General features: G+C 40.3%; 1 protein-coding gene and 1 pseudogene across 1 annotated transcript in view; both read right to left on the bottom strand.

The window, feature by feature from the left end:
• SEMA3G (semaphorin 3G) overlaps positions 1 to 16,211 on the bottom strand; it is a 102,714-nt gene that overhangs the window by 40,042 nt on the left and 46,461 nt on the right. The window contains exon 3 of the mRNA XM_066618501.1: positions 8,634 to 8,696. Within this exon, the coding sequence (XP_066474598.1) occupies positions 8,634 to 8,696 (63 nt within the window). The remainder of the gene's footprint in view (positions 1 to 8,633; positions 8,697 to 16,211) is intronic.
• On the bottom strand, positions 3,777 to 3,895 carry LOC136643517 (5S ribosomal RNA; annotated as a pseudogene).

Below are 16,211 nucleotides of genomic sequence, written 5' to 3'. Positions count from 1 at the left end.
AGACAGATCATTTTTTCTGCACGATGGTTTATTAGCTCCTCAGAAAATGACCATAACAAGGACAGCACAATAGCCAGTGGTATGAAGGAGGGAGGATGGGCGAGCATCTGGGTCAGAGGCAGGCATAACAATGAGGGGACAAAGCAGGCAGTGTAGCCGAAATGATACACCATGAATTACTAATGTCACACCAGAATTTGTGAGCATTGGCCCCTGGATCAGTGTCTGTAAGTATGGGGTGCCACAGGTCTGAACCTTGGGGCCTGTCAGTCCCTTCTTCCCTCTCCTGGGTACCAAAGTAGTAGGAAGCAATACATGTCAGAGTAAGGCAAATGGGGTTTTCCACCTTCCAGGAACCAACAACATTCAAGGACTCCTCTGGTTTCTCATTAAAGGACACATAACAATTCCCATGAGGCATATGTTTCTACTGTCTCCCTGAGTCATAAGATTCCTTGTTGTATTCAAGGTCATGCTATCAAGGTCATGCTATCAACCCCCACTGTATTATCGCCAGCAGGGCAATGGGTTCTTTGCTTTATTGCAGAAGCAGGCAGCAAATTCCTGCTCACTTCTGGGCTGTTTGGCACGTATCCCACATCCTCTGCAATTCCAGGGTAACCAATGTACGTCCTTCCCCTCATCAGGCTATACATGTCTCCCCTCTGCCTCAATCCCATTGTACTATTATCTCAGGCCAGGAAGTGAGGTCGTCATATTGCCTTGTGCAGTGATTTCCTGTATTAGTCAAGATACAGGCAACGTAATCTGTCCTCACTCCGCAGAATTGAGAAGTCAACAGAAAACAGGAAGAAACCACTACAATGGGACTAAAAATAGCATTTTTATTTAGAAATTCCAAGAAGTAGAGCTGGCACTGTTTCATGATAAAAAATAATTAGTTTGTGAGAACCCTAATTTTTAAAGAACAAAATGCTATGATGGGCTTTGCCCTCTGTATGGTCACTGTTGCAGTTATTTGCTTTTTAAAAAAAATATTATAACTACTAGAAATTAAGTTACTATCAAAATCCCAATAAAATCATGAGAGTTGGAAATCCTGCCCAAAAGAGGATTGGATAACCATCTTCAGAGAGGACAGGGAACAATTCATCTTCTTCCCCTTCCAAAGACATTAAAAAGAAGAGGCAAAAAAGGGAAAGCAGATAACACACTAATGAGCAATGGAACAAACTGTTTGGGAACAACAAATGCTGCCTCTGTGTAGACTGCTGGAACACATAATGCCAAGGTTTCTTCCAATAACATTATGAAATGAGAGTAAGTTTAGATCCTGTGCTAGCTTCCCAAACTATCAGGATCAGATACAGAAATTAAAAACCGTCAGAAACCCCAATGAAATTATTATTATTATCTATTATGAATATTTATAACAACAACTTCACTGGGGTTTCCAATTCTTTCTGCCAGTTTACAGAAGCACTGCTAGACATTTAGAGTGCAATCCTAACTTGCGCTGGAACACGCAAGCCAGGAGGCTTGCGCTGTATCCAGCACAGGATTGTGGCCAGAAGCGGCTTAGCCAGAGGCAAGGGAAACTCTTCCCTTTATGCCTGGGTAATGGCTGCTGGCCCCACTGGGGCTCCTTGGACTTGCACCACCTCCTGAGGTGGCACAAGTCCGAGGAGAGTGGAGCAGCTTGAAGCCGCTCCGTTCTCCCCAGGGATGGGGGTTGGGATCTGGCATAACTGCCGGATCCCAGCCCCGCCTAAGGCTCCCCACGCACCCACCCCCAGAGTTGCCCATCGCCCTCCCTCCCCCTGCCCAGGAACGCCTCACTCCCACCCACTCCCCACCTCCTCCACACCTACCTGTCACCCTTGCATCGGCTCATCCAAGCCGACGCAAGGAGCTGGGAGGAAGTCAGCTCACAGGCCTCCACTGGCCTCCACAGGCTGGCAATTCTGGGAGCGCCGAACTGGCTTCCTCCCACACTGGTGCAAATGTGCTTTACAGCACATTTGTGACCCTCCCAGGCTGGCCCAAGGGACTTGGGCCGGCTGAAGTCAAGGTTTGGATTGCACCCTTAACGAATGTGTGATAGTCCCACCTTCCTTAAAACCTGAGCAAGACTCTCCACTCATTTGTCTGTTTTGCCATCCAAACGTTTACCAAGGAAATGCCCCTTCTCCATTTTACTTTATCTCCCAAGAAGGAAAGACACTGAATAAAACAAAGTTCAGTTAAGGATCTAAGTTCAGCTGCCCTCCTGTTCTGGTTAAGATATGTGTGTGGGAATAATGGCAGGAAGTGAAGGAGACACACAAGCTTGATCTGGAGAAACTAGGCATTTAGAAAGGAAATTTAACTAGTTACACAGCAGAATGACAAATGATCATTCATGAGTTCGACCTGGATTAATTGCTCCCTTTTCCGGAGCAGTGATCAGTGGCAGATAAGAACAGAGAAATCAGGCAGAGACTGTTGGATCCTCGTCCAGATTCTGATGGCCTCTCAAGATCTATCCATCTCACAGTACACAAAGGAAGGATATATACTGCTGTTGAGAAACTGGCCCTTAGTCACTCCCACGCCTAACATAGCTTTCTATCTTGCTTCAGCCTCTCCCTGTACATCACCTTATTAAACTGGTCATAATATATCTGAACTCTGATTCTCATCTTAGCCACACTGTTTTGCTTTGACAAATTGTATGCCTCTTAGGGAATGAATAATGGGTTACATAACCCTGTGCTGGTAGTACATGGGTTCAAATTCTGGCCACAATTGGTACCCACAGAAACCTATACAAGGATTAACATATAGTAAGAAACAAGTCCTGTTTACAGAGGGGGGGTGTCACATCACTAAAGTCAAGAGCACAATCCAGGAAAAAGTTTTAGACCTCAATACGCTCCAAAGCAATAAATTATTTTTAAAAGTGTCCCAGGCAGGGACAAACGAGGCAGGCCCTAGGCCAGAGGACTACCGCTCTAAAGCTGCCCAGAAGGGGATGCTGCCCAAGGGCAACTAAAGGCCTCAGTTGCACTCCAGATATTGTCAGAGCACATTAACAACATAGAACTATCTCAGGTTCTGCTATTCCACCCCAACCTGCTACCATAACTGACGGGCTGAGTATGCCACCCTCTGCCGCTTTCTCACACTGAAGACAGGAGACATCCAAACTTCTCAAATGGGAATATCTTTCATTCCAAAATGTGATAGAAGCAGCCAATCCTCCCCCCCCCCCCGAGAAACCAAATGATTCTGCTTCCGTCTTACTTCACTTGCTTCCAAAGCTGAACAACTTGGAATTATTGCAAAGGTTAATGAAACATCAATCAATTTCTTGGCTCTTGGTTTGATTTTCCCATTCAAGTACTGCAAGACAGTGAATTAAGCAGCAAAAGGATAATATGTAATTATTTTTTAATCAGAAAATGTTATTTCCTCCCAGGAATACTATATATACATATATTTGGATTTTTCTAATTGCCTATCTAACAATTCCCTTAAAACATATGAAATTCAACTAGGGCAACATCTTTTTTTAAACTCTTACTATATGCTATTGATACAGAACTATAAAATTATTTTTCTTTAGATTTGCAAGCACAGAAAGAGACATCCATACTTTGATACATATTGCCAGACACTGACATTTTATTAGAGAGCAATATCTTTCTCCCCCAGGAAGCGTGATTTCTTTCTTATTGTGATTTCATGAATTGTGATTTATTGCAGATCTAATAATGTATTATAATATTTTGATGGTTGGTTGGCAACCTTCAGTCTCGAAAGTCTATGGTATAAGCCTATAGCACCTGGTATTCCCAGGCAGTCTCCCATCCAAGTACTAACCAGGCCTGACCCTGCTTAGCTTCCGAGATCAGACGAGATCAGGCATGTGCAGGGTATTTTGATAGTGAACAAGAAATTAATTTCTCACATGCTGATTTTTTTCTTGGATTACGATGTTTTCTGACATACTGGAAGAAGCAGTAATTTGAAAATGTTGGTAATTAATGTTCCCGCTTTAAAAACCATACGCTTTTCATGGTGTAGTAAAATTTATTAAGATTTACAAAGACAGTACTACCATTATATGCTCCTCAATGACTGTTTTTGAAACTTAAGATTGGCAACAGAGAAGAGGGCTGCTGTGATCCTCTTTTGATTTGCTCTCTGTTGAATCAGGTGGGGGCTCCTTGGTTGGCTGCCCTTCCAAGGATGCCACTTCAGGCAACCATTTCAGGTTGCTTCCTGGCACAGCAATACTGGAAGACTATTCCAACAAAGTCCTTCTCTAATACACCTATTGCTATGTGAAGCTAAACCAAAGCAGAGCAGTTAAGTATCAAGTTACTGAGGTCCATAGTCCAGATAAACAACCATTGCTCCTTGCCAATAATCTAATTGCTTCCATTTCTCTTTCCCTAATGCAAAGAAGGTTGGCTCTGAAGCCCTTGCTTCCATTTCTTTAGCATTAACAGGGTTGTTTTTCTAGTGGCATGAGGAGTTCTAATGAGTCTATTTAATCCTGTCAACCATGATTAATCTTTGTTTTCATTTGGCTGAATTATGTCGTTTAGAGAAGCCTTCTGACACTACTAGTCTTGCACACATACTTCAGGAGCAACTGTTTTTTCTCAGGCAAGAGGGCAACGGTGTTATATGGGGGGAAAACTCAACTGCAGCACCTGAAAACAAAAGAACTCTTATTCTGATCTCTACCTCCCGAATTCTATTCATTCTTATTATTATTGGCTTAGCTACCAGGCATGTAAAAATTACATCCATGAGACAGCCATGTTTGGAAACATTCATTCAGCCAATTGGTTCAACCTCTTTATCTTCTCAGCGTCCAATGAACTGTCTTGGGAGAAAAGCCAGCCAACAGTTATAAAATGATGGCCCAATGTCTGGGCGTCATATTAGCAATAAATAATTCAAGGAGAGCAACAAACAAAGAATGAGCAGAATTGTGAAAATGCACCATGAAATGTTAACTGTTAAAGGAAGCAAGAAAAACACACAATCTATAGTCTGCTCAAGAAGTGTTAAATGTCATTGGGAAGATCATGATACTAGCTCCTTATCAAAGCTTCTTTAATTGATTTACACAGACTTCTCTACAGTGCACAACAGAAAAACTAAATTAGCTTAATTTTAAACCACTCTCTTCTGGGGAATCTTACTGTGGCATGAATTTTCAAATGGAAGAGTGGATGCATGAAATGGTTTCATTGAAGAAGTAGAAACCTTCAAAAGGACTTGTGTGGAGAGGAAGATGGAAAAGATACTTTATTTCCTTGCCAACATTTTTCCCACAACAAAACCAATCACTGCAAAGATTGGACTGGAGAAAGCTCTCTCCAAAACGAACAACCTCCTCCAATGATTGCATGTGAACTGTATCCATTGGCTGCATGAGGGAAGCATATACACGCAACCCTTTACAAAGTTTGGAAGAAGGGAATGATTGTTCCAACTTCTGGTGTTTTACTGCAAAAGGGTCTCTACCATGTGTAGAATTCCACTCCTATCCACACACACCCCATATGGCCCCTTTAGAAATACAGAAAATAAGGAATTGGCTTTCCTATATCCATACACATAAAAGCTTGAGTAGAGCCAGAGAAAATTTATCATTGTCTTCACTATTTGTTGTGAAATGTTTGTCTAATCCCTCTGTGGTGGACCCCGCCCTCTCTAACACTTCCCAAGGGGGTAGGTCTGCATCAAATGGGGTGGGACAGGACTGGTGGGAGTTTGCTTAGGTCAAGAGACCATGCCCAGTCAGCCAATTCTCTGCAGAAGGGGTGTATTAAGTCACAAACACAAAGGACCCTTATGGGTACCCTGCCCAACACTCAGTCCCTCCCCCCATTTCATCCACTGGACCTCACTAACTTTCTACAGTTCTTCAGTAGTGACAATTATGTGGATAAGGCAATCCAGTTGGCACTGTATATCTGGACTTTCAAAAAGCTTTTGACAACGTCCCTCATTAAATCCCTTGAGTAAACTTAGCAGTCATGGAACAACAGGACAGGTCCTGTTACAAACTGGTAACTGATTAAAGAACAGGAAACAGAGAGGAGGAGTAAATGGGTAACTTTCACAGTGGAGAAAAGTAAGAAGTGCCCCTCCCCCCCATGAATCCAGGAGGAGGGCAGGAGGTCTGGTCTAGAGGGTAGAGCCTCCATTTGCCTGAAGATAACATCCGCAGGTCGCCAGTTCGAGGCCACCGGCACCATGCGACCTTGAAGGAGCTGACAAGCTGAGCCAAGCTATTCCATCTGCTCTGAGCATGGGAGGATGGAGGCCAGAATGTGCGACCAGATCAAGAAAGAAACACCTGAATGTTGTGGTTTCTTGAAAGATAGAACCTTCTTTCAAATTGTAAAAAAAATCCCTACGAGGATTTAATTAACCTGCCTATGTAAACCGCCTTGAATAAAGTCCGAGGAGAAATCTGAGGACCAAGAAAGGCAGTATAGAAATACCTGTATTATTATTATTATTATTATTATTATTATTATTATTATTATTATATTGGGACCAATGTTCCTTCTCTGCTGCATGGTGTTGTGATTGCGTCATGATGCCATCTCCAAATGCTTGGTGATGAAGTCATGCAACATCACAAAACTTCCAGGTTGCCAAACTCTGTGCTGTGCAGGGCTTGACTTGGAGCTGCACTACCATGCAGCTCATGGAGAACTAGAGTTCCTTAACTTGTTCATAAATGATCTGGACAACATGCAATTTGGACCATGATCGAAAGTTCAACAAGGCGACCAAGTATATAGTGGATACCAAACTATTCATGGCAGTAAGGTGTCCAAAGAGACTTCCCCAAAATGGGTGAATGGGCAAGCAAATGGAAAATGCAGTTCATTGTCAAAGAGCATCAAGTGATGAACATTAGGACAAAGAATTTCAACTCCACATATACACAAATGGAGTCTGAGCTGTTGGTGATGAATCAGCAAAGAAGGCTATGGAAGATAGCTTAATAAGAACTTCAATCCAGTGAGGAAAAAGCACTACAAGGGGTCATCAGGAAAGGAACTGAGAATAAGGGCCCAATCCTATATTTACCTAGCACCGCCACTGAGCCCTCGTGCCAGCGCTGGGTGTGATAACATGCTGTAAAGCACATTTACGGTACCTGGAGAGTAGGGCGCGCTGGGCCCATGCCAGTTAGGTGCCAGACCCAGTGTTGGCAGGAGGATGAGGGGGTGAGACTGATGGGTGACGGTGTGGCCTCTGGAGGGCAAAATGAGTGCGGGACAGGGTGAGGAACCAGGGTAGGAGGGAGGTGGAATCCTGAACTCCGTGTTAGGCCAGAAGGCCCGACATGGAGGCTCTAGCATCTGCACTGGCAAAATAGCTGGTGCAGACGTGAGGAGACTCATTGTCGGGCTTTCCTTGGTGGAAGGGTCAGTAGCCAATCACACTGAGCACAGATAATTTCTACTTCCTCATTCAGTCATCATTCACTACCACCACACATTACAGCTGATCAGCCACCACGGAATTAAAGAGAGACAAATCAGAATGGGATGACTCTCACACAATCCTCTTGTGGTCTGAAAAAAGCCCATGATCTTTTCTGCTATCTTTTAAGCCATTTCTGCCCAACACTGCATATACGCAAATGAGACTAAATGTGTACATCTGTGGCCAGGCAAAAATGGATTTTAATGCTTTTGAATGTATGCAAGTCACATTTATTACAGTGCTTTTACATGAGTGGGTGGATTATATTTTAAAGTTAGGATGCCGCTATTAATATTATAGTATTATAATCCTATAATAAAAAAAAATAATGTATAGGTCAGTGAAAAGACTTAGCAGCACCACAGGCTACAGACTACAAATTCAATTAAAATTTGACATTTCATTATCAGCTCTACAAATTCCTTAGAACTAAGAAGAACGATGAGAGAAGATAAAATGTATGTTAACTCAATCAGATTGGCAGATTGCTCATGTCCAGTATAAGTACTTATTTAGGCTTCCACTGCTCTGTTCTAGAATGACACTGGTTAAGTTCCCCATACTCTTATGAGCAGGGACACTGTACAGCTTACCGTGGCTTCATGGGTTCTCTATTTATCTTCTGTAAAAGTAGCAACCTTTAAAAAAAAATCCAAATAAAATAGCAAGGAACAGGAATTGAAACAGGCTGCCCCAAAGCCAGCAGCCACTGGTGAGAGATTGCAAAATAAACAAGTGGAGGTAGAACTGAGTGATGGCCACTCTTGGGAGCAATTACTTGGGATGGACTGTCAACAAGGGGTTCGCCTCCCCTCTTAGGCTCCTCAATTTCCCCATTGTCTCAGACTATGTTTTTAAATAACTGCTCGTATGACTGTGAAGTGATATTTAAAGACACCACAGGGCTGGTAAGCAAAATATGCCATACCTCTTACTGCAGTGGCTTTCACCATAAGCACTGTTTTACCCCTTGCATTGTTAGTGGAATCAGTGCTAGTAGGAGAAGGAATTATGTGAAGGGAAATAGAAAGAATCGCCCAAGATGATACCAGAGAGGATGTAATCTGCCATTTTTAAGAAGCAGCAAATTAATTTCAAAACAGAGCAGAACTGAAAGCACAAGCAAATTAGCATCTCTTACAAGCAACGGAGTGGCTTACCACTGGATCTTTTCCTTTTCGAAAACATTCTTCCTTCCGTCCAGGTAGAGGTGGCCAATAAATCTGTAATATAAGGTAGAAATCTGAGTGCAAAACATCCTGAAGGCAGGATTTGGGCAGATTTGGGTACAGCAAAATTGCAGACTTTCAGGATGCTTCCTCACTGCTGGTTTTGGAAACATTTAACATTCTTCGTTATGCTGATTCCTAGATTACTAGAAAGAACTTTTTCTTCACTTGGAATTTTTCTGCGAGAACATTGGTTAGTAAACTTACAAATTGCCTTGATAATCATAAATATGAGCAATTAGTATGAGCAGATAGAGTTGGGTGGGCAGACAGGGGCAGAGCTCAACTTGCTCTCTGTTATACCTACCAACATGCTCTCCTTTACTCCAGCCCAATCCTGCTCTACCACCTAGAAGCCCGCTTGACTCCTGATCTTTCTGTAAAGTTCATTATATTCAGTTATTTCACTTTTGGCTGACTTCTACTGCTCCACCTCTGGCCCATGCCTGAAACAATAACTTCTTATTTAAAAGTTCCTAAAAAAACTTGGTGCTGTGAAATAATTACATTAAAAATAACTAATCCTGCCTGCAGGTCTACAGCCTATAATTAGACAAAACTATTAGAAAGGGACACAACAGGAAGAGGAAGGAAGAGAGGCAAAGATGAAAGGTTAAATGCTTAGGAAAAAGATTATGAAGCATTGAACCTTCTTGGCAACATAACAGAGTAACTTCCAGATCCCTGGCAGGATGCAAAGGAATGCCTGCAGCAGGGTTTCTCCTGATTCAAAGAGTGTGGTAGCCTGGAGACTGCACTCTGTCTAAGAGAACACAGCCTGAATGCAACACAATTCATTTTCAGATACTGCTTAAACATCTGCAGAGAGGTGCAGGTGCCAGGAGAAAGTGGGCTTTGGAGGAAGGGACAGCAAGAGTGAAAGAAGAGAGCTGTGAAACAGTGGAAGAAATCCAAGGTTTCAGCAAAGAAGAATATCTGCAGAATGGAAATACAGTATTAAAGCAAAAGAGAAAAGTGAAGAAAGATTTAAGAGGACCCATAAAATGAGATTTTAAAACAAAGAAATAGCAACAACCTAGATCTAAAAAAGTAGTAGAAGCCAATGAAGGACAGTAACAAAAAGCAAAATAAGTTCAAAACTCAATACAGAAAAACAAAATGGGCAGAGAATGGAGAAAGAGAGGGAATGAAACAAAGAAGCAAATTAGAAGTATTTTTTATTATTATTATTATACTTTATTTTTACCCCGCCTTTCTCCCTGAAGGGACTCAAGGCGGCTTACAAAACAAGGTTAAAACACATTAAAAAACATAGTTTAAAACAGATAAAAAATAACATATTGTAACATATTGTAAAAACAGTAGTCAGATAAAAACTAGTACAGTAATCAAGAAGTACAGTAATCAAGCTGAGAAAGAATTAGAGAAAAAAACTATTTTCTTTGCAGTAGTTGGGGACAAAAATGAACAAAACTGTACCAATGTTTAAAAAGTTAGAAACAGCAAGTTTTTGTGGTAGCTTGTAGAAAAAGAGAAAAGTTAAAGAGCACCCCAAGCCTATATTGGGGGAAAAGAAAGAACAAAAGTATTACAGAGAGGAAAAGAAGCTACAGAAACATTAGAAGGAAGAAAGACAAACTAAGAGCTCAGTTTTCAATCATTTCAACAGAAGATCATAAGAAGATAGCTAGCCAGAAATAGCAACAGAAGTTGAGATACAATCGTAAGAGAAGATAGAAATAAATCAGAAGAAGAAAAGCGGACTTGCAAATTTTTAGCATAGAAACAATAATGAGTATTAAAAGAAATGGCCAAAAAGAAATCAAAGAGGAAAGAGAAGTTTACTATTATTAAGGCTACAAAAGAAGAAAGCAGATAAATAGCAAGAAAGGTAAAGAGCAGAAGAGATACATTTAAAATATGCAATATGAGAAGGAAAAATAGCAGACAAAACAACTAGTAATAAAGAGGCTGGAAAAAAAGATCACACACATTGATTTAGAAGAAGAGAGACAAAGTAAGATCATCAACCAAACTGGGAGTAAGAAAATGCCAGCAAAACCCTTGCCAGAGAAGTGATAAAGAACAAGAAAAAAAAAACATAATCCACAAAAATAAACTGATGAAGAACTTGAGATGAAAAGAGAAATAGGACATGGACAAGAAAATGAGTAGAAACACGAATGAGAGAGAAAAACAAGCGAAGGAAGGAAGGTTAGAAAGAAAGAAAGCTAAAATTAAAACTAGTAAGATCAGAAAGAATGAAGGACTTAAGGCTGCAATCCTATCCATGGTTACTTGGGAGTAAGCCCTATTGACTATAATGGGACCTCTAAGTAGACATGAATAGCATTGGGCTCCAACAGCCCGATCCTATCCAACTTCCCAGGGCTGATGCAGTCATGCCAATGGGGCACAAAGTGCATCCTGTTGGGGGTGGATAGTCACTGAGGCCTCCTCAAGGTAAAGGAATACTTGTTCCCTTACCTCAGGGCTGCATTGCAGTTGCATTAGTGCTGGAAAGTGGTTAGTATTGAGCTGTAAGAGCCCAATCCAATCAATTGATAATCAAAATTTAACCAACATAGCAAAAACTGATAATCACAACTGGCACGTTGTAATGTGACCCCCTCTAATGACAGATTCAGAAATGCCTCTTGGGGGGGGCAGAGCTAACTTTCAGCGAAGTTGCAGTGAACTTTGGGGGTTCCCGAAGAGACTGCGAAATAGATATGTTTTCATGTGCCTAAACAACTAGGGCACGCTTCAGTGCCAGGAAGACGGTACGAAGAGCTGAGAGCTTGAATGGGAGGGTCCTTAGAAACAGGCAATTTCAAGGATTTCTCTCTGTTTTGCTCTGTGCTGAAGCATATCTATCCCGGGCGCCATCTTTGAGAAGCTCGGAAAGCTGAAAATCCGTCCTCCCACGGCCTAGATACAACAACATCGCAGCGAAAAAAGCTATTAAGAGTGAGTGAACTTGACTCGTTAAAAAGTTTTACTGAGAATTGTAAGTAAGAAGTCTGGAGGAGGAGGAGATAATTCAAGATTATTCATGCTGGCCGTTAGCCACCCAGGGGGGGAATAGGTGAATTGGTATTTCCCCTGCTGGAGTAAGTGCAAGATTATATTTTTTTTAATGGTATGTACCGAAGAGAAATAAATAAGTAATCTTCAACGAAGGAAATAAAGTCTACTTTCATTTTCCCAGCAAAAAGCTTTATTTAAGCCTGGACACTGATACTTTCGGTTTCGGTTTCTCAGCAAGAGGCTTGAATTTTTTTTTCTCTTCTTTTGGTCATTTAAAGGCATACTAACCTAATTTGACTATGGATTTGATTGACTTTTTTTGGATATAAAAATTTGGAAAGTAGCCCTGGATACAAAATTAGAAAGTAGCCCTGCAGGAAGTGGCTCAAGTTGGTGTTGATAAAAATGGTTTTTGAAAATCTAAAAGATGATCGTGAAAGCCAGGCCTTGTTGGTGGACTTTCTGATGGATTTTAGAAGAGAAATGGAGCAACAAGTCAGAGAACTCTCTGAACAAATTGGGCAAATAAGCTCCTCCCTTGTAAACCCTCGGGAACAGATTATAAACAATAGAGAAGAAAAAAGAATGGATCAGATGTCGGGTGAAGTTAAAGAAGTGGAGTATTTTGAAATGGGACACGAGATGGAAGAAGCAACTGTCATAATAACTGAGAATCTTAAGGAAGAAAAAAGACGAAATGTTCAGAGAGCAAGCTGTCTCAAGAAGAGGAAGAATTTATGGATTGAATTCAAGAATAACAGAATGAAAAAGAAGAAAGAAAAACAGAGGGGGGGACTTAAGAAGAAAAAGAAGTGGAAGAACCAGTAGGAGGACTAAGAGGGAACACCAATAAGATAGAGTACAAAGTAAACAATAAGAAGGGCAAAATGGTTGAATAATAAATATAATTTTTTTTAAACATATTAAATTAAAATAGATGCAAATAAAAATTTGAAATATAAATATTGCGAAAATTAAGTGGTATTAAGATAAATATTTTATTAGATTAAATTAAAGTGGATGAAAAGGGAATTTGGAATATAAGTATCATGAAAATTAAAGTGGTAAATATATGAAATGGAATTGCAATTTTGGAATATAAGTATTCTGTAAATTCTAGTGGTATTAAGACAAATAAAAGGGCTATTTTATAAAAAAGGAAGGTAAATAAAATAAATTATAGATGTCAATTTATTTTTGAGAAAATATTAAACCTGTATTTTGGGTTAATAAATATGTGGTGGATAAGCGAAGTATAATATTATTGTAATTGGAGATATTTGTTTTTAGATGTGGTATTAGAAATTAAGAATCAGATAAGAGATTGTATTTTAGAGGTTAGTTTAGCGGTAAGAAGAGTCTATGAGTAAAAATTTGAAGCCTTTTTTGATTGGATAGTTATGGAAAATGATGTATAACATGTTATAAGAGATATTGAAGGAGGTAATACCATTGTAATCGGAGACTTCTTTTTTAGATGTCATATTAGAAATTAAGAATTAGATAAGAAAGATTTTATTTTAGAGACTAGTTTAGTGGTACGAAGAGTGTATAAGTAAAAGTTTGAAGTGTTTTTTTTATGATGGGATAGATAAGGTTAGAGGAAAAATATGGAATGTTAAAGTATTAACCAGTTGGGTTAAAGAATATGATAATTTTTGTATTGATTATTAATTTTGTGTGGATTAATGTTTGTTGTAATCGATGGCCACCACCCTCGTGTGTAACCTATGTAGTCCTAGCCCTAAGTATATCCAATTTTCCTTACCTGTATCTGTAATAAATAAATAAAACATTATAAAAAAAAAAAAAAGAAATGCCTCTTGGGAAGATCGTTTATGTAGCTGCAATTTAGGTGAAGTAGAATCATCCATACACATTATGTTGCGCTGTCCCAGATATCAAGCGCTAAGACAGCAATTTCTCTCTCTCTTGCTCAATGCTAAAACAGGGCATTCTGAGAACGCTATAATTCAATTCCTTCTAGCAGGTGGCGTTGAACATGCAACCCTCTCAGTCGCACAGTTCTTAAATTTAAATAATTTGAATCAAGCTTTCAGTACCAAGCAACCACTGAGTAGATTACATCTTGGCAATATCTATACAGTAACTGATTGCTTTCTGTCCTTTAAATAATTCATGTGAGTATGCATAATGTAATGTATGTTTGTATCTGGCTATCTCCTCAACAACACTTCACCTTAATGCAATAGCTCGTTTCCACTTCAATTGTGGAAACCAATATATCCCTGCAGCCCTCCAGATATTTCAAGCCAAAACTCTTAGCCAACTCCTGTATGGAGTTCCCATATGGACTGAGGCCGTGAATAAAGAACTGGACCAGGTAGCGTCCATTTTTTTCAGGCACATTTTGGGCGTGCCTAATTTAATCAGGTTATCGACCATGGCCTTGGAACTTAGGATTCATCTCCCTTCCATCATGGCGTGGTCTTTAGTCTTCAAATACTGGTTGCGTCTTCATTTAAATTCCCAACCTGATTCCCTTCTCTACGATCTCCTAAAAGATTCCTATACCTCTATTTGGTTCAGACTCTTTGATGCCAAGCTTCAATCCTTGGATATTACCCTAGAATCACTTGCCAACACTGGTCTTAACCAGGCCCATTCCATTATCAAGACCAGACTTTTTGAAGCTGAAACCCAGCCATTTCTAACATCAACCCCACCTGCTCCCCCCATTATTTTGGCCTATTTCCATCTCCCGACCATGTTGCCAATTATTTTAGGGAACTGATCAATCCAAGTAAGAGGCGGGCTTTTATGCTTGCCACATTCAATATTTTTCCCTCCGCAGTGCTCGAGGGAAGATTCTACAATGTTCTGTTCGATAATAGGACTTGTAAATTCTGTTCCCTGGAACCTGACACAGTGGTTCATATTCTGTGCCATTGTCCTGCTCTTCAAACACTTCGTGTTACCTTTATAGATCCAATTCTGTCTGCCCTCTCTGGTTCACCTGATGATTTCCTGCGTTCCCTTTTGGAAGACAATTCTATGGCTACCACTGATTTGGTTGCTGACTATTTGTTAGCCGTTATAAGGAAAATACCTTCATGTGTTCCACCAATTTGAATTTTATGTTGTGAACAGAACCTTGTTGTATAGACTGTATTTATTTTTTTATGCTTTCTGTGTCCTGTTTAATATTTGTTTTAATGCCAATAAAGGTTCTCGAAATTGAATTGTATGTTTGTATCTGTGTGTACACGAAGGTGCACACATATACATATATTTGTGTACTGCTTAGGTTTCTATTCTCACTACGGTTTCTGTACAGAGTCTTCACCCATCAAAAGTTTATGCCTAATAAAGGTTTTGTTGACTGCTAATCACAAAAAGAAAAAAAATGGGAGAATATGGAGAGTAATGAAAGAATAAAGTGGGACAACAGAGTTCCAAGAGAGAACTTGAACAAGGTCAAGGCTTTTTGTTCATCAAAGTGGAAAGAAAAAGTTGAAAGAAGATGAATCATAACAAATATTAAAATCACCCAAGAAGATATAACAGCATAGAAGATAAAAGAAAGAGGAAGTATTTCTGTAAGAGACAAAACAAAATCTTATTGTGTTGTTTTTAATAGCTGTTTTACTCCATTTATTCTTGTTGGCATCCTTCAGTCTCGGAAGACTATGGTATTGCGCTCTGAATAGTGGTTCTGGAACAGAGCGTCCTCTCCAGTGTGCAAAGCCTGGGTAAAGTAGATATGGAGGATAGACTGTTTCCCATGCAGCAAATCCCCCCTCTCCACATCGCTGAAATGGTCCAGTGGAAAGGCAGAGGCCAATATGGTTGGTTCCAGCGGCATTGCAGGAGTTGCCAGAATGTGACTGTGTTCAGCCATGAACTGTCTCAGGGACTCCGGCTCCGGATTTTGCCTCAGGGTTGACTCCTGAAGCCTTTTCCATAACTGGATGTAGCCACAAGGCAGTGGAGGTTTGGGATCAGAGTTTTCCTTCTCTCAGATGAGCTGCCTTCCCAGGCTGGTGAGTTCCATCCACCCGGTGGCTGTTTAGTCGCCTCTTATGACAAGTACAGCCAAACTGAGGGCCTATTCTTATCCCCCAGCCCCAGGGGTTCCATTTATTCTAATATACCAAATGATAGACACATTAGATCAATATTTCAAAAACAAGACATTCTGAAGTTTTTTTTTCTTAAACAAGAGAAATCCATGCTGCTACAATGCATAGCAGTTTTCTGAATCAAGAGAGAGCTTTTTAAATAAGAGACATCTGGTTAACCCTAACTTGGCCTTACAACTTGGCTCTTTATCCATAACCCTAGCAACTGTTTATGCAAGCCAAGGACTGATTTATAAAGTTTGTTTTACAGACTGATGTGCTGGCAGTGAATTGTAGAGAAACATTCTCTCTTTTTAAAAGAGAGGATTGAGAGAAGAGACTCCTCTGACCTTCCATATCCCCTTTATGTTGCCTCATACCCTCAAGGACATAGAAATGCAAAACGGTTTGATCTTCTTGCTCTGTCTAAATGGAA

This window comes from Tiliqua scincoides, chromosome 2 (genome assembly GCF_035046505.1).
Source record: "Tiliqua scincoides isolate rTilSci1 chromosome 2, rTilSci1.hap2, whole genome shotgun sequence".
Classification (NCBI taxonomy): Eukaryota; Metazoa; Chordata; class Lepidosauria; order Squamata; family Scincidae; genus Tiliqua; species Tiliqua scincoides.
The sequence above is the reverse complement of the archived record's forward strand: the minus strand, read 5'-3'. Positions and strand labels throughout refer to the sequence as shown.